Source organism: Stenella coeruleoalba (assembly GCF_951394435.1).
Source record: "Stenella coeruleoalba genome assembly, chromosome: 4".
NCBI lineage: Eukaryota > Metazoa > Chordata > Mammalia > Artiodactyla > Delphinidae > Stenella > Stenella coeruleoalba.
This window is the reverse complement of record NC_137149.1, coordinates 144423649-144442610: the sequence shown is the minus strand read 5'-3', so window position 1 is coordinate 144442610 and position 18962 is coordinate 144423649. Positions and strand designations below refer to the sequence as shown.

Sequence of the window (18962 nt, the reverse complement as noted above, 5' to 3'; positions counted from 1 at the left end):
TAGAGTGAGAGGGGGTGACAGTTCCAGCAAGATGCCTGCAGGGTCCTTCATGACAGCCACCACCGACGGCCTTCAGTGCTGGTGAAGAAGGCGAAGGAAATGGTGGGGCATTGGTGTCACATGGTCTGGATTGGAAGGAGCCCCGAGCTAGGGAGGTGACGTGCCCTTCACCCAGCCCGCGTCCCCAGGGCCGACCCCCAGCTCAGGCTCTGGGGCCTGCTGCCAGTCCTCCGCCTTCCCCACCCCGTGGGCCCCCCTGGGCTGGGATCCCCTTTGCCCCTCTCTACAGCTCTCTTCAAGAAGGGCCCTTTGTCCTTCTCCACCCTGTGCCCCGTTCCCACCGTGCTTTGAAGACTGTGCTGGTGAGAAGAGGCCCGGGTGGGAGGCGGTCAGCAGGGTCTTCCAAGCGCCTGTACGCCCTACCGCCCGACACACACAGCTTCCCAGTGAGCGGCTGTGGGGGAAAGAGGTGGGGCCGCCCAGTTCTTACTCCAGCATCAGCTCCACCTACTGCAGAAGCAGGGGTTAGCCTTGCCCAGCCTTTAGGGATTTTGGTGGGGAAAACAGCTTTCAAGAGAGGAGGGTGATTTTAGAGAGGGGTGACAGTGAACCCTGGGAGGGTGGGAGGGAAGAGGAGGGGCGGCCGCCTGTCTCCCTCCCCTACCTTCCCCCCCCAATGGAGGGCGGAGCAGTTAGAAGGGAGGGAGTCTGTTGCCGCTTAGCCTCAGAATAAAGGCGCCTTTTACTGCCTCAGTTTAAAAAAGGAAAGAGAAGACAACGTTTGCAACGTCGTTTCTAAGTGACATCCATCACTGTTGCACTATTTTATTTGTTAGAAAAGAGTCATTAGGTCCAGCCACGCTCAGGGAGGAGAGGGGCGTGAGTATCAAACCAGCAAGAATCGGCAGTGGGGACCATCTTGGATATGACCACGTCCTGGTAGTGCCTGCCTGCCGAAGGTACTTGGTGTTACAAGGAGGAAGGGTAGCCAGGCAGCTGGAGGGTCTGGTCTCTGTTCTTTAACAGAGAATCCAGGGTTCTTTGTGCTACTTCCTAAGATTTATTTTTGGGGAGTGAGAGAGGTGGGGGAGGATATTGTTAGGGCGTAGAGCTGCGGGATTCGTCAGGTAGACTCTTAGAGGTGGAGCCTGATTACCTGAAGATACTGCATGCGTGGTAGCAGCACAGAGTAGAGCCAAATGCTCTTCATCTTGAGCATTTGAATGCTCTGGTTTAGGACTGTATGAAATACTGCTTCTGTTCCTATTCGTAGAAACTAGTGTGGTTTGAAGACCAGCACATTTCAAGTGGTGCACAGTTTATAGGCAGCAAAGAGTTATTCTGTATCATGCTTTTAGCTTTATTTTATGACTTCTCAGCATAGTGACATCTTGTTGCTGTGTACTACTCTCATATTTTGTCCCATTGGGTATGTAGCAAAGAACTCTAGATAGCAAATGAAGGTTATTTAATATGGAAAATCAACAGAGAGAAGCTAAGTGTAATGGGTAAGAATCTAGGAAACAGCTGTTTTTGAGAATCAGTCTCAGATTTCTCTTCTTTTCTTCATCGCAGCTCCACCCCACTGTAGTTCAGGCTCCCAGTGCGTTCATTCAGAACTGTAGCAAACTTGACTTCTAACTAGACTCTCTCCTGCGGTATAAATAAGATACGACAAAGCAGACATATTTGAAGCGTACAGCGTCTGGGTTTTGGCAATATGTGGTATAACCACTGTGATCAGTGTACGTATAGTGCATTTTCATCCTCCCCAAAGCTCTTCCCGGTCAAGTCTCAGCTCTCCGCCCCTAGCCTTGGCACCTGTTGATTTGCTCTGTATTTTGGTAGATGAGATTTGTCTTCCGTAGTGTTTCATGTAAATGGAATCATACTGTATGTAATTTTTGTGCCAGATTTTTTCAATTATACTGTTTGTGAAATTTGTTGTCTTTCTCTTTTATTACTGAGTAGTGTTCCGTTGTATGGATATATGCAGTTTTTTAATCCATTTACCTGTTGGTGGTCATTTGGATTGTTTATAGTTTTTGGCTCTTTTCAGGGTCTGCAAACTAAGTGGCCATCCACCTGTTTTTGTAAAAAAAGTTTGTTTTATTGGAAAGCAGCTATGCCCAATCCTTTCACGTTGTTTGCAGCTGCTTTGAGGCTACAGTGGCAGAGATGAGTAGTTATGACAGACCAACCACATGGCCCTCAAAGCCTAGTTTGTTACTAGCTGACATTTAAGCAAAGAGTATCAACCCTGCTGTTACATTTTGATAAAGCTGCCATGAACATTAGGGTATAGGTGTTTCTGTGGACATAAAACATTTTTCTTTCAGTTCTTAGAACTGGAATTGCTGGGTCATACAGAAGATATATGTTCAAGTAAATAAGAAGTTGAGTTTTTAAGAAATTGTTTAAAAGAATGAAGTCATGTGGTGGGGATAATGTTTAAGTATATAAAAAATTATCTGCAGTGATGGTACCATTTTATTTTTTTCCCAGTGATGTGTAAGAGTTACATTCACTCCATTTCCTCTCAAACATGTTGTATTTTCAGTTTTAAGACAGATTTTAGCCAATCTAGTAGGTGTACAGTAGTATCTCAGTGTGGTTTTAATTTGTATTTCTTTATGACTAATGATATATTTTTATGTGCTTTTTGTTCACTTTTATGTCTTTGATGAAAAGTCTGTTAAAATCTTTTTCCTTTTGGTTTTGAATTTTGTTTGTAGTTAGGTAGTAAGAACTATTTGTATATTCTTAATGCAAGTGTGTTATTGTTTTGTGAATATTTTCTCCATTCTGTGGCTAAAAAGTTTTTATTAAAAAGGCTTCATTTTAGTTCTCCAATTTTCTAGTTGTTTTAAGTGGGAGGGTAAATCTGGTCTGCTTTGTTAGGGCAGGGACAGTGGATTTATTTTTCTTCATTGCTGTATCCCTAGTGGCTAGCATAAAGTGTTGCAAAAGCTAGCATCCAAAGGTCTTTTCTGAATGAATTAGAATTAAGAATAACAATAATAGGAGGCATATATCACCTAGACCAGTTTTTTGAGAGTAAATGAGTTCTTTTTCTTTGTTACAATTCTTATCAAATGGATGAAAAGTAAACATTCTTTTGTTCTTGTTGAACTTTAAAAGGTGATAGTGATGCATTTTGGTCTTGGTGGCAGCACTCAGTCTTCTAGAAGGTCCTCATTATTTTGTGCACAAGTATTCTGCATATTACAAAATATAATCAAGCTTTCTTTTGTGTTCTCAAAACCAATTTGTTTTATAGGTATCATTTAGTCATTGCAGAGCAGGAAAAAAAATTTTTATTTTATTTTTTTTTTAAACATCTTTATTGGGGTATAATTGCTTTACAATGGTGTGTTAGTTTCTGCTTTATAACAAAGTGAATCAGTTATACATATACATATGTTCCCATATCTCTTCCCTCTTGCATCTTCCTCCCTCCCATCCTCCCTATCCCACCCCTCCAGGCGGTCAAAAAGCACCGAGCTGATAACCCTGTGCCATGCGGCTGCTTCCCACTAGCTATCTACCTTACATTTGGTAGTGTACATATGTCCATGCCTCTCTCTCGCTTTGTTACAGCTCACCCTTCCCCCTCCCCATATCCTCAAGTCCGTTCTGCAGTAGGTCTGTGTCTTTTATTCCTGTGTTACTCCTAGATTCTTCATGACATTTTTTTCCCCTTAAATTCCATATATATGTGTTAGCATACGGTATTTGTCTTTCTCTTTCTGACTTACTTCACTCTGTGTGACAGACTCTAGGTCTATCCACCTCATTACAAATAGCTCGATTTCATTTCTTTTTATGGCTGAGTAATATTCCGTTGTATATATGTGCCACATCTTCTTTATCCATTCATTCGATGATGGGCACTTAGGTTGTTTCCATCTCCGGGCTATTGTAACTAGAGCTGCAATGAACATTTTGGTACATGACTCTTTTTGAATTATGGTTTTCTCAGGGTATATGCCCAGTAGTGGGATTGCTGGGTCATATGGTAGTTCTATTTGTAGTTTTTTAAGGAACCTGCATACTGTTCTCCATAGTGGCTGTACCAATTCACATTCCCACCAGCAGTGCAGGAGTGTTCCCTTTTCTCCACACCCTCTCCAGCATTTATTGTTTCTAGATTTTTTGATGATGGCCATTCTGACTGGTGTGAGATGATATCTCATTGTAGTTTTGATTTGCATTTCCCTAATGATTAATGATGTTGAGCATTCTTTCATGTGTTTGTTGGCAGTCTGTATATGTTCTTTGGAGAAATGTCTATTTAGGTCTCCTTCCCATTTTTGGATTGGATTGTTTGTTTTTTTGTTATTGAGCTGCATGAGCTGCTTGTAAATTTTGGAAATTAATCCTTTGTCAGTTGCTTCATTTGCAAATATTTTCTCCCATTCTGAGGGTTGTCTTTTGGTCTTGTTTATGGTTTCCTTTGCTGTGCAAAAGCTTTGAAGTTTCATTAGGTCCCATTTGTTTATTTTTGTTTTTATTTCCATTTCTCTAGGAGGTGGGTCAAAAAGGATCTTGCTGTGATTTATGTCATAGAGTGTTCTGCCTATGTTTTCCTCTAAGAGTTTGATAGTTTCTGGCCTTACATTTAGGTCTTTAGTCCATTTTGAGTTTATTTTTTTGTATGGTGTTAGGGAGTGTTCTATTTTCATTCTTTCACATGTAGCTGTCCAGTTTTCCCAGCACCACTTATTAAAGAGGCTGTGCTTTCTCCACTGTACATTCCTGCCTCCTTTATCAAAGATGAGGTGACCATATGTGCGTGGGTTTATCTCTGGGCTTTCTATCCTGTTCCATTGATCTATCTTTCTGTTTTTGTGCCAGTACCATACTGTCTTGATTACTGTAGCCTTGTAGTATAGTCTGAAGTCAGGGAGCCTGATTCCTCCAGCTCCGTTTTTCATTCTCAATATTGCTTTGGCTATTCGGGGTCTTTTGTGTTTCCATACAAATTGTGAAATTTTTTGTTCTACTTCTGTGAAAAATGCCAGTGGTAGTTTGATAGGGATTGCATTGAATCTGTAGATTGCTTTGGGTGGTAGAGTCATTTTCACAATGTTGATTCTTCCAATCCAAGAACATGGTATATCTCTCCATCTATTTGTATCATCCTTAATTTCTTTCGTCAGTGTCTTATAATTTTCTGCATACAGGTCTTTTGCCTCCTTAGGTAGGTTTATTCCTAGCTATTTTATTCTTTGTGTTGCAAAGGTAAATGGGAGTGTTTTCTTGATTTCACTTTCAGATTTTTCATCATTAGTGTATAGGAATACCAGAGATTTCTGTGCATTAATTTTGTATCCTGCAACTTTACCGAAATCATTGATTAGCTCTAGTAGTTTTCTGGTAGCATCTTTAGGATTCTCTATGTATAGTATCATGTCATCTGCAAACAGTGACAGCTTTACTTCTTTTCCGATTTGGATTCCTTTTATTTCCTTTTCTTCTCTGATTGCTGTGGCTAAAACTTCCAAAACTATGTTGAATAAGAGTGGTGAGAGTGGGCAACCTTGTCTTGTTCCTGATCTTAGTGGAAATGCTTTCAGTTTTTCACCGTTGAGGATGACGTTGGCTGTGGGTTTGTCATATATGGCCTTTATTATGTTGAGGAAAGTTCCCTCTTTGCCTACTTTCTGCAGGGTTTTTATCATAAATGGGTGTTGAATTTTGTCAAAAGCTTTCTCTGCATCGATTGAGATGATCATATGGTGTTTATCCTTCAATTTGTTAATATGGTGTATCACATTGATTGATTTGCGTATATTGAAGAATCCTTGCATTCCTGGGATAAACCCCCCTTGATCATGGTGTATGATCCTTTTAATGTGCTGTTGGATTCTGTTTGCTAGCATTTTGTTGAGGATTTTTGCATCTATGTTCATCAGTGGTATTGGCCTGTAGTTTTCTTTTTTTGTGACATCCTTGTCTGGTTTTGGTATCAAGGTGATGGTGGCCTCGTAGAATGAACTTGGGAGTGTTCCTCCCTCTGCTATATTTTGGAAGAGTTTGAGAAGGATAGGTGTTAGCTCTTCTCTAAATGTTTGATAGAATTCGCCTGTGAAGCCATCTGGTCCTGGGCTTTTGTTTGTTGGAAGATTTTTAATCACAGGTTCAATTTCAGTGCTTGTGATTGGTCTGTTCATATTTTCTATTTCTTCCTGATTCAGTCTTGGAAGGTTGTGCATTTCTAAGAATTTTGTTCCAGTGATTTAAAAGAGAAGCATGGTATTCAGTGTTTCTTCATTAAAAAAAATTAATTTCGGGACTTCCCTGGTGGTGCAGTGGTTAAGACTCCGTGCTCCCAATGCAGGGGGCCTGGGTTTGGTCCCTGGTCAGGGAACTAGATCCCACATGCATGCCGCAACTAAGAGTTCGCATGCCACCACTAAGGAGCCCACCTGCTCCAGCTAAGACCCGGTGCAACCAAATAAATAAACAAAATAATTTTTAAAAATTAATTTCATATGCATAAAAGAATGATCTTTGAATTAAGGTTCTTTGGGTAGTTTTTGTTGCTTTTGACAGATTTTTAAAACTTGCTTTGGAAGTTTTCTGACACATACACACTTTTTCTCCCAAGACTGAAGAATGAAAAGGCGTTACGTCTCAAACTTATTGGTAAGTGGATATACTTATTTGAAGTTCCTCTCTATACCTATTTTCTTTTGACTCTCTTAGTAAAATACTATTTTTATCTAAGTGAATTTTCTCTACCAGACTTGATCAAAACAAAATAAAATCAATCAATAAGCTCTGAGAACAAACTGTTAATAATATCTAGCTCAGTTTTCTAGAAACTGTTTAGTACCTACCTACCTGTTTTTATCCATCCCCCCCTTCCTGTCTCTCTCTCTTTCTCTCTCAAGTTTAATTCTAGCTCCCTGACCATTAGAATTATGAAGGATTTTGAAAATAACAATTCATATTTAATGATGTGAATATATACATCCTCAGTCTGTATCTCAGTGTCATAGTCTTTTTGTGTGTGTGACAAGTCCTAGTCTTTTTGTGTGTGTGACAAGTCTGAGATTTCAGAAGAGTGGCTATTAGGCTTTATAACCAAAATGAGAGGTATTTGAACCATTAACTCTAATGCTTTATCAGGCAATAGAATAGTATTTCTAAACGGTTTGTCAGTAATCCTGGGTAGCGCCATTTCTTGATTTGTAATATTGAGAAATCTAATTGAAAGTGACACCGCGATGGTCAGATTTACTCATAAGGATGAAGTCTGTCAGCTCTGTGATTATAAATGTCAGTCATTCTGCACAGTATAGGGCAGATCTTGTATGCCTAAGATATTTACTAACTTTGAGGCCCTGAACAGGTTACTTAACCTGTCTCTTCTAAATGGAGATAATAATAATAATAATCCTCATAAGATTGTAAAGGTCTTGACATAGTGCCTGCTGCTTATTAAATGTTCAGCAGATGTCATCTTCTTCATTAATCTGATCAGACTCTCATTTTTGTTATTTCGGATAAGTTCTATCCTTTGCTTTATAAATACCTAGAACTTCATGTTCTGTTAAGAGTGTTCTTTCCTTTTTTAAATTTTTTGTATCCTTACGGGATAAGAAATATATACAGAAAAGCGTCCCTCCTACCCTTGTCTCTTGCCCCAATTAAAATGTGACAATTTAATTTCTGACAGACTGATTTAGTTAGCTTTGAGCCCACACAAAACTTTATATTTAACTTTGAAATAAATTTTGATACTGTTTTAAACACATTGATGTTGAAAATTATAATGACTACCTCTGCTTGAATGATGACTTGTGGTGTTAAACTGTCTTGGTACTTGTTGTTATAGGTGAAAAACTGCAGTGGTTTCAAAATCATCTTGATCCCAAAAAAGTAGGATATTCAAAGAGAGATGCTTGTGAATTAATTGAAAGGTAAACACTGGGCATGTTATGAGCAAAGGGTCAGTAACAGGAATTCCCCAGCTTGATTCTTCAAGATTCAGAGTTCTATTCGGGATTTATAGATGAGCAAATGAGCTTTGTTATCAAGACTTTGGATTCTTACACTAGCTTAGCCATTTTAGTAGCTTTGTAACCTTTCTGGGCCTCAGAGTGGTAGTTAGCCCAGTTTCTTGGCTTCCTGGAGGAATGTCATCTAAACTGACATCTAAAGATAGGGGTTAGCAGATTGAGGTGAGGTAGTTGGAGCCTCTAGGCAGAGAGAACAAGATCTGAAAGCCCGGGGTGAGAGCAACGTATTTAGTGATCTGCCAGACATTTAATAAGACTGAAATAATAGGTTCAAGGAGGGAATTGTGACAGGTAGGATAAACAACCAGCTTTTGAAAGATTTCAGATATCAGTGTAAGAGTTTGGACTTTATCCAAGGACCGTGGGAGACATAGTTACAGCAAGCACCTGCGATGGTCACATTTTTAAACTTTAGAAAGGTCTCAGTTGGAGGAATGAGGAAAATGGACTAGGGGGCAGGCTTTGGCTGGGAGACTGCTGAGAGGCTGATGAAGCAGTCCAGGCAAGAGGTGATGGTGGGAGCAGTGTGGTGAAGAGAAATGAAAGAGTGCAGACCTTTGAAGGAAGCGGAAGTCCCCATCTTTAATGAAGACTTAGATGTGGCGTAAAAGGGAGAGAGGCGAGGAGTCAGGGGGGGCACTCGCATTCCTCACTTGGGCAGCTGGATGAATGGTTGTCCCAGGGGATGGAGCGGGTCGGGAGGGGGCGCCTAGGGGCAGCGCGGAGGCAAGGCCAGGGGTGGCATGTTAAGCCAGATGGAGATGTCCAGGAGGTGGCTGAGTACGTGGATACGGAGTTTGGTTAACAGACACTTTAATGGCAGGCTTTGATGTGGTCACAGGAATTTGGAAAATGGTTAAGTTACCACGAGAAGGTCTGAGAACTTAAGGAACTCAGAGGAATATAAAAACTTCAGGGACAGGCGAAGGCTGGGGATTTATGGTGGGGTTTTTTTGGGGCGGGGGGAGATTATCTTTTAAATGAACTAATATAAGCCAAACAGAGACTCTGTAAGTCAGATCATTTTCTTGTTTTTCAGGTATTTAAATCGGTTCAGCAGTGAGCTGGAGCAGATTGAGTTACACAACAGCATCAAGGCCAGGCGGGGCCGGCGGCACTGCGCCCGAGAGGCGGCCATCAAGCAGACCACGGAGCGAGAGTGGCGGCAGTACAGGGGCTGCGGCCTCGGTAGGAGCGGGAGGGCGGCAGTACGGGGCTTGGTGTGTTCTCAGCGTACCTTCCCTTCTTTCTAGTCATATTTGGCTTTACTTATTCTATTTATTTAGTTTAGTTTGATTTTCTTCCTTTGATTTCCTTTCCTTTTGAGTGTTTGGAATAATTTTTGAATTCATCCTTTTTTTCCTCCTACATTCCCCAAACTGTCAGTGTTGACAGTGACTTATCTTTCTACTGTGACAGTAAGGTTTTCCTCTCCCTTCCAGTGTTCTTGATTTGCTTTGTTCTAGAGTTATTACTTGCCCGTCTCCAACCACATCGACGTTTCTTTAGAGTAAGTACTGTGTCCTCTTGTCTTTGTAAGTCTTGTAGTAAAGAGCTATACTTGTTGCAGCATTTCTTGAGAAATTATAGAAATCAAATTTTCTTAGCACTAGCATTTCTTACAGTTCCTGAAGACAAGTATGTTGTGGGCTTAACAACACTGTCTGAAGAAAGGCGCTTAGGAGGAGAGGAGAGGGCACTTGTAAGGGCTTGCAAAGCCCAAAGTCAGGTGATGACCCAAGGGCTACATGGCCTGCAAATGGTGTTTGATTGGCTTATTAATTGTCAGTATAAGAAAATCTGCTGATTTCACATGAAAAATGTAGATTTCTGGCTTCTCGTAAAACATGCGGTGGTCTGGCAGCGTCATCTGCTAGAGCAAAGTAGCGACTGTCCCTTTTAGACTTGAGCATTCAGTGGTTCCAAACCTTCCTTCATTCACATTCCCTGCCTGGTCCCTGTAGGCATTCCTGTGTGGATTTGCTTGGGAAGTACAGTAAATGAAATGCTTAAAGCAACATTAGGTTTTTAAATTTTAATAATAACAATAGGGCCCTGAAGCAGATACCCTGTGGGTAACTGTTGTGTTAGTCCCAGCCTGTGCATAGTGATGCTGTGCGCCAGGAAGGTCTGGGGTGGCCTCCACAGGCATTCTCCCCACTGGAGCCAGTGTTGTGGCTGGACCCCACCCTCGTGGTTCTTACTGTGATTGTAGCGTGCACCTCAGCAAAAACCAGCAGGGAGCTTTGAAAAAAACAAGATTTAGTGCTTAAAAGTCCTGGATGGTACAGGACATGCCTGAGGGCCACACAGCGAGGTCTCCAGTAGAGAAAGAGGGAGGGAACAGGGACCTGGGGCCCTGCCTTTGTTAGGGTCATAGGCGGGATGCCTGGGGTTTCATGGGTTCACTCTTCATAAAGGCGCCAGCAGGGGGAACGGGGTCACTCAGGTGGTCAGTTATCTGCGTTCCCCAGGGCTTTCTAATAGGGGAACTTCGTGGGGGAGGAGCCTGGTCCCTCACCTAGTTGTTTTGCTGGAGCTGCGTCAGTCTGGCCGTAGGTGGATCCATAGAGTTGGATGTCTTCGCAGCATATACCTCGACAGCTGGAAGGCTGGCATCAGGCACTTACCCTCAGTGACACTGTGAGCCCTGAGTAGATGGCAGTTCCTCCACATCATTCCTAAGCAGTGAGTGTCTTCACTGAAAAAACAACAGAATAACTTCAGAACTAGATAGATCTGGACTTAACCCCTTACAGCTTACTATATAACAGGGCAAGTTTCTTCCCACCCACTCCCTGGCCTTGTTACCTTCTATTTAAAAATAGAGGTAAATAGTGCACCTCCTTCCCAGGTTGTTTAAAAGTCAAGAGAGGGGCTTCCCTGGTGGCGCAGTGGTTGAGAGTCCGCCTGCCAATGCAGGGGACACGGGTTCGTGCCCCGGTCCGGGAAGATCCCACGTGCCGCGGAGTGGCTGGGCCCGTGAGCCATGGCCGCTGAGCCTGCGCGTCTGGAGCCTGTGCTCTGCGACGGGAGAGGCCACAACGGTGAGATGCCCACGTACGGCAAAAAAAAAAAAAAGATGAGATTTCACGTATCAAGTGCCTGACACAGAACCTACTGTAGGAGGTTGAGGGAGAGCTTCGGCCACTGTGTCCTTTTCACCTCAGTTTGTCTATGCTTGTAGTCTCCATTTTCTCATTTTTCCATTTTTATTGGAACCCCTTAATTAAGCTTTTGTAGCCACCACTCAACTAAAAGCCCTTGTCACCAATGACCTTTAAGTTGCTAAGACACATAGTGCCTGTACTGGGCACTCATGTAGTCAACTTTTCTGCAGTGTTCGATACAGATGATCCCTTGATTTCTTGTCACACTTTTTATTTGGGGTAGAAGCCCCTGACCTTCCCTGGTTTTCCTCCAAGTTAACTGGCCATGACTTCAGTGTCCTGAGTTGAATCCCTCATAGCCTCACAAACTAAATATTGACCCAGGTCCTTGTCCTTGGGCCTCTTCTCTTTTCTATTTACATGAATTCCTGAGTTGATGTCATTCAGTCCGGTGGTTTTAAATACCATTTAAATGCTCATAACTTCCAAATTTATATTCTCAATACTTGTCGCTAGAACTCCAGACTTGCATTATCAAACTTGGGTTTCTCAGAGTATCTACTTGAATGTCTTACATGCATCTCCAGCTTATGTCCCAAAGCAGAGTCCAGCTTTTCTCCTAAAACTTGCTTCTCCTGCAAGCTCCGTGTGTCTGTCAGTGATATCACCACTTGCCCCGTCGCTCGTGTCAGAAACCCTGCCGACGGTTTCTCATTCCACCCAGCTCATCAGCAGGATATACTTAAGAGTCTAATGGCTTGCCCTGCTGCCCCCAGCACCTCTGGCTCGAGCCACCACCATCTCAGCTCTGCCATCATGACAGCCTCCCAGGTGGTCTCTGTGCTCAGTCTGTTCAGCCTACAGCCGCCAGGTTAATCAACAGTAATTGACGGCACACTCCAGGTCAGACATCTGCTGGTGGTGGAGCCAGTGCTAAAACTCAGACCTCGTCTTCCAGTTATGCCACAGTCCTTATTCCAGATGCATGGAATGTATCTGGTGAAAAAAACTTTGTCAACTCTATCAAGTTTACAAGCATCTAGAAACATGTGGGCAGATTGTCACCAAATGCTGTGTTGATCAGGTTCAGAGAAGACAAGATAACTGACATCTCTCCCTCTTGCTCCATGGTGGTATAACTGTTCCTGACTCATTTTATTAGAATTTCTTAAAAAAAAAAATTGTGCTTAATTTGTACCTTTTAAACACCTGACCCCTCGTACTCATACTCTTATTTTCTGAAGCTATTGTAAAAGTCAGTATACAGTCATGTCAAACATTTTTATCTTTTTCATTAATTGATACTGGATTTTATTTAATATTTTATCCATTGGCCAGAATTTTTGCAGCAGTGTTCCAGTTTTTGTTAAACATGCCTCTGTGTTCCATCAACATGGATGACCCATGCATATAGGTTTATGATCCACTTTCTAATCATGATAAGGAGCTGTCATACACCTAGTTTTCATTTAAAATGGGTTTAAATTTTATTGAACTTTATTGAACACCTATTATAGTTTATTTGAAAAAGTTTTTACATTTTTAATAGTATTTTTTAATATTTAATAATCCTTGCATTCCTCAAACTCTACCTTGCCAAAGCGAACTATATGCTTGAAAAAATTGCACCTTTCACCAAGAAAATATGTAAAACAACTGAGCATGTTGTTGTAGGGGACTGATAGTTAGAATTTGCCAGGCACCTTTACTGTCTAAAAGGACAGAATTTATTTTGTTGATAGGTTTGTTTTATAGATTCTGTGGTAGAATACATTATTTAATAGTGTTCTTTTTGAATCACCTTCTTATAAAGTAAGTCCTTTATGCTTGCAAAACTTACTTTTCATTATAGCATTATAATCATGCTTCAAAATTTTGTTTTTCTTTGGATGTTCTTTCTGTCTGTCAGTTATTATTGTTTCTGAGATAATAAATGAGGAAACTATAAATGTTATCATAGAAAACATTGCCTAATAGATATAAATTATTTTCTTTTCCAGAGATTCCAGACATTTTAAATGCAGGTAATCTGAAAACTTTTAGGTGAGTCTGTCTCTTTTGTTCTTTGAAGCTGCAAGTAAAATACATAAGAGAGAAACTTTCTTCCCTTTTGAGTCTAGACGTCAGAGCTAAAAGAAAATTAGGAGGTTCTTTTTAACCTTTCCTCTTTCATCAGTTGAAGTAAGAATTTTCCTAAGTTCAGCATTTGTTTGAGATGCCTGATGTACACTGAAATGATAATGACCTGGTGCTTTTGTTTTTCAAAATACTTTAAAATTCTTTAATATAGTACTTAAAGAACATGGTATCCTTGTGCCTCCCTGGTTGTTATTATTTAAAAAGATAAATTGTCAGCAGCAGACTTGTTGGCTGAGTCCTGTCCCCATACTGTTTGCAGCACCCCCTTCTGGAGAAGGTGGCTAGTGGGAAGTGGTATGGGGAAATGGTTAAATCATAAAGAACCAGTTGCCCCAGTGGTCTCTCTAATAGTGCTGTGTGACCGAGAGACCAGTGAGTAGGATTTCCTGTTTTCAGTTTTCAAACATGGGTTCTTTGTCTTTAGAACATAATTTTTATTAATCATTTTGATACTAGCTAGACCATGTTGATCAGTCTGAAATTTTAATTGAAATTAGATACATTTAAGTCCATATTATTTGAAACCCTTAAGCTTATATTTTTATACTTCTGAATTCATAGAAGATATTTAATATTCATAAAATATTCGCTCTAATAGAATTCATTGATCATATTTAAGAAGTGGTTCACTTTGTAGCCTATGTACATGTATTTATAAGTACATGGAGCTTAAGATTGATTATACATTAATTTTTTTTGCCTGTAATGTTAAGTAATCAGATATATAAATGTTCTCTTTATTCCTAAAACAGTGTATGTTCTGCCTCCCCCAGAGAAAGCCAGAAATGAGAAGAAATTAGCCTAGACTGTTAGTATCAGAGTTCAGTTCTCAGAAGAATCTTCACATTGCTCTTAAAGTAATTGAACATAGGATTGTCACAGAAAAGCTGGGGTTGAAGAACTAAAAGTTTCCTATTATAACCAAAAAAATTGTTTGATTACTAGAACAATTGTGATTTACCATTGTGTGTGAAAAGAAAAACCTTTTCTGACTGTGCATTTTGGAGATTTTCCAGGATGATGTAGTTCCTACTTCAGAGATTCTTGATACCATATATGTCCTAATAGAGGGAAGTGTTTGGGTTAGGGAGAATAAAAGAATGGAACGGAGTTTGCTTGTAACTTCTGCCTAATATATTCCTGCATTGCTTTGGAAATTTTGAATTCTCTGTGCAGTTAACTGCTATTGTAGATTAATGAGAAAGTTCAGTTAAGTATGGAAAAAGCAAACCTCAGTTCTTGGGACATTTTTTTTTCTACTGCATTTATATTGTTTCCTTCTAGTGCATTTCAATCTGCTGTAAATTTGTAAACTTTCTTCTGCTTAGTTTTGAATATTGACTTTATTACTTCCCTACCTCACCACCCCTCACCACCCCTCTGCATTCTCTCTTTTGTCTAGGGAATGGGATTTTGATCTGAAGAAATTGCCAAACATTAAAATGAGAAAAATCTGTGCTAATGATGCAGTGCCTAAGAAGTGTAAGAAGAAACCTGTGACAGCTGTAGACAGAGATTTAGGAGAATTGGAACTGAAAGATGAATCAAGTGACACAGATGAGGAAATGACTGCAGTGGCCTAATTGTCTTTACTTGAGTTGAAAATAAATAATTTGAGAACTTCAAGTGACACTTGAATTGATTATGGTAAATAATTGTCTCTACACAACAGTTTGCTGTTTAGCTTATTCTCTTATATGAGAATCCCATTTTCAGTTTCAAAAACAGTGTTATGATTTTAACTTAAAAATGAATGTTGCTTTATGTTTATATAAATATGTTCAGACCCTGCTTAAAAACCCAGACCGTTATAAAATCTTAAGAACTCGGGCTTCCCTGGCGGCGCAGTGGTTAGGAATCCGCCTGCCAATGCAGGGGACACGGGTTGGATCTCTGGCCCGGGAGGATCCCACATGCCACAGAGCAGCTAAGCCCATGAGCTACAACTACTGAAGCCCGCGCACCTGGAGCCCATGCTCTGCAACGAGAGAAGCCACGGCAATGAGAACCCCACGCACCGCAACAAAGAGTAGCCCCTGCTCACCGCAACTAGAGAAAGCCCACACACAGCAACGAAGACCCAGCGCAGCCAAAAATAAAACAAATAAATAAATTTATATGTTTTAAAAAAAAAATCTTAAGAACTCAAGGCTGTTTGAATGTTGCAGATACAAATCTGCAGAAATCCAGGTAAGTTAGGCAAAAAATACAGAAACCACAACAAAGGTTTGGATCACTTGTTTAATATACAAAGTCTGTTTTTCACAGGTAATTATTTTCTTTTCCTTACTTTGTCTTAGTACACATTATTCACAAAACAGTAAATCGTTCATGCAAGAGAATTAGGTAAAACCGAAAAAAGTACAAATGCTCAATCCCTCAAATTGCACACAGTTAAAATAATTTTTCCTTGTTTGTTTTAATGCAGTTTCAAATGGGCTTTCTTCAGATGTGGAGGAAACACTGCAGCCCAAAATAACAGTACTTCCTTTCAACTGTATTGACAGGTAAAATAGCACCTTTGGGCTGACTTAAGGAAAACTAATTTTCATCTTTCTTCGTTAAAGTGTAAGTAAGTCCTACACAATTATCGTATGACAGCTACCATAATGATAATGATCAGGTTTAAGAGCTCTACTTTGTTCCAAAATATTCATTGTCATGGCAAGGAAAGGGAAATTGTGTCAGGCAGATGGAAAAACCTTCCTCCCCACCTCTCCTCCATGACAATTAGAGTATCTTAGTGATGTCATTGCTCTAATGAGCTAGTTTTCCAGCCCAAATAAGTAGATGTTTTGGGGACCTTCTGCAAAACAAGGTAAGTGTGACTATGTGGCCATCTCTCTGGAACTATAATCACATGTAACAGCAGCTCGGAGTGAGAATAGATAGTTTTAGGGACCTTTTGCAAAACAAGATAAATGTAACTATGTGGCCATCTCTGGGACTATAATCACATGTAACAAGCTCGGAGTGAGATTTAATCCTAGGGCATTTTGAAAGACTCCCGAGTATATATATACCTGTCTTCCTTTTATTTCTCCATTGCTTTATATCCCAAGTCGATGGGAACATTTTTGTTTTGTTTGTTTACATTTTGTTTGTACTTAAGTTTAATTGCCCTTTGGGCTTCACTTTAAAAAAAAAATACTGGATTTCGTTTCTTTACAATTTAATCTTCGATTTTACACAATTAGAGTGACAGTTCTTTAAAAAAATCAACAGCATAAATGTATGTTTTCTGGTATTGATAATACCACAGATTCATGATGATAAAAAGCCAAGATTTTAGCAGAACTGTAAGTTTATTCTTCAATTTCATTCTTTGTTGCAATTCCATTTTATTTCTTACATAAGCAGGTGAGCATGCTTCAAAAAATTGCCATTCCGGAGAGCAGTTTTTCTTTTTGAAGGGCATATCCAGTCTACAAAAGTGTTGTCACAAAGCCAAACCCGGTCCTCGAAAGGACAAGTGTACCACTGCCACACAGAACATAAAAGAAAAGAATCGACACTAGGTTTTAAATGCACATAGTTACTTCAGATTGTTTGAACTACCAACAGCCATTACAGGAAAACTTTTAAAGATTTAGATTCAGGAGTTCAGTGTTTAAATTTAAAGAATAGCAGAATAATGTTGACTTTTAATGTGTTAGGGAGCTATATTATTTTCTCATTTCAAGAAAGTCAAAGCCTATTCAAGTTCATTTTGAGAATTTACGTATGGTTTTAAAACACCATGTCATTTTTTATCATTAATACAGTAATGCTTATCCTTACTTTTCATTCTAGAATTTCTTAGTGTTTGGTATGCCCCTTAATAAATTATTATTTATTAAGCCAATCGTCTTCCACTGTGAAATTATGCACTTACCTGTATTGCTAAAGTTTGGACAGAATTTAAATGGTATTTATGGTATAATTCAGGTAAATAATCCTTTTCCTTACAGAGCAAACAAAAGAGAAATCAACATTTCTTTGTTTGCTGGTGGCTAGATTTTGTTCCTTCAGGAATATTTGTAAACAAGTGTTGCCATTGCTAAACCTCAGGAGAAATGGATTAGTAAAATGCTTAGGGAAATTATCAGAAAAGAATGAATCACATTTAATCCCTCGGGTGAGGTGCCACGGTGAAATCCCCTAAAGCTTCATTATCCGTGAGTGCATTTATCTTAAACCTTGAAAATGGAAATTTAAGGAGTTAATACGAAGTCCAGGTTGTTTAAGCTTCATATATTTTTAATTACACCACTATGTCTTTATTTGTGCAGAAATTTTGGTCGTTTAGTTGCCTCAACTTAGTTTTTCCTGTGCCTTCATTCCGCACTCCTACAGCAAGTTTTAAGAAAGATGGGTTTAAACCTTTTGTTTCCTGCCTGACTGAATACCTTGACGTTTTTCTCATGTATATACAGGAACAAACACATGCCACACACACACAAAGTTGATACTGTTGACCTTTGCTTTATTTCTAGGAACTGGGACTATTTGGACTCAGTGTCAGCCACTACTCATATCGAATCAGACTTCTCTTCAGTAAAAGGTTATTTCTCTTTTCTTTCCCTATGGTAACGTGTGAGTTTTGAAAAAGCCCACTGACAATTACAAAGTGCATCAATGTGATACCCAGATTTGTGCAATACGATACCCATGCTTTGGTTCTATGGCCATCACGGTTGCCTTTTCACAATAATAAATACGACAGCTAGCAAAAATAAATCACCTCATTTTATGTAAGACATCTCTCTTTAACAGGCCACACTATATTTATAATCATTAATCTAGCTCACTGCTATGTCATTCACATTTCAGTTTTACATGAATATGCAAAGAATACAATAATCAACTGAACTGTCAAACCTAAACAATTCAATTTATTACTTAGCACAGAATCTGTTGAATATTTTTGCCTCCCAGCTGAGCAAGGGAAATACTGTCAGCTTTTTAAAATACAGTCTAATGCTTGGTCATAAGTACTCATCTGTCAAGTTGACACCTCATAAAAAAAAAGGTACGTCTGTAAATTATTTTCCCTATTATAAGTGCTTCATAGTAGCAAATAAGTTAATTTCAGAACTTACCACAGGCAGATTGCTTTGTAGTTTTGTTTTTTCACCCTTTAGAGAAATGGTAACTTCACCTAACTCTTAACCAAGATATTTAATTTGATTAATTTAGTGCTTTGTAAAATAGTATTTGTGATACTTTGAATAAAAGTGAATTAAGCTGCTGTTTTGAAAGATTCAATTGTTAAATGAAGCAGAGGCTTTGTCTCTAATTTTAGGGCTGCACTAGCCAATAAGTTTAATTCAAATTGAGCTATGCTGTAAACATACTGGATTTTGAAGACTTGGTTCATAAAAAGAGCTGTAAAATAACTCAATACTTTTTTTATATTGATGACATTGAAATGATAACTTGGGTATATAGTGTTAAATAATATATGTTATCAAAATTCATTTCACCTATTTTTACTTTTTCTAATGGGGCTACTAGAAAATCTAAATTTGCATATGTGGCCTTCATTTGTGGCTCACATTATATTTCTGTTGGACAACACTGTTTCAGAGGGTCCAGGTGGAGTATACAAGGCTCCTGTGGGTATTTAACAGAGCTAATTAAACCCCAAAATCTCTGAAAATCATGATTTAAACATAATTCCAAGTATTAATATCTTGAAATG

The 18962-nt window shown here is 39.5% G+C and overlaps 1 protein-coding gene across 1 annotated transcript in view; it reads left to right on the top strand.

Annotated features, from left to right (window-relative positions):
- Nucleotides 1–15819, top strand: part of TMA16 (translation machinery associated 16 homolog) — a 45113-nt gene extending 29294 nt beyond the window's left edge. Inside the window, exons 3-8 of the mRNA XM_079920623.1 lie at nucleotides 6614–6651; nucleotides 7847–7931; nucleotides 9070–9218; nucleotides 13141–13183; nucleotides 14682–14926; nucleotides 15708–15819. Coding sequence (XP_079776749.1) covers nucleotides 6614–6651; nucleotides 7847–7931; nucleotides 9070–9218; nucleotides 13141–13183; nucleotides 14682–14862 — 496 coding nt within the window. The 3' untranslated portion in view covers nucleotides 14863–14926; nucleotides 15708–15819. The remainder of the gene's footprint in view (nucleotides 1–6613; nucleotides 6652–7846; nucleotides 7932–9069; nucleotides 9219–13140; nucleotides 13184–14681; nucleotides 14927–15707) is intronic.
- The last annotated feature ends 3143 nt before the right edge of the window (nucleotides 15820–18962 follow it).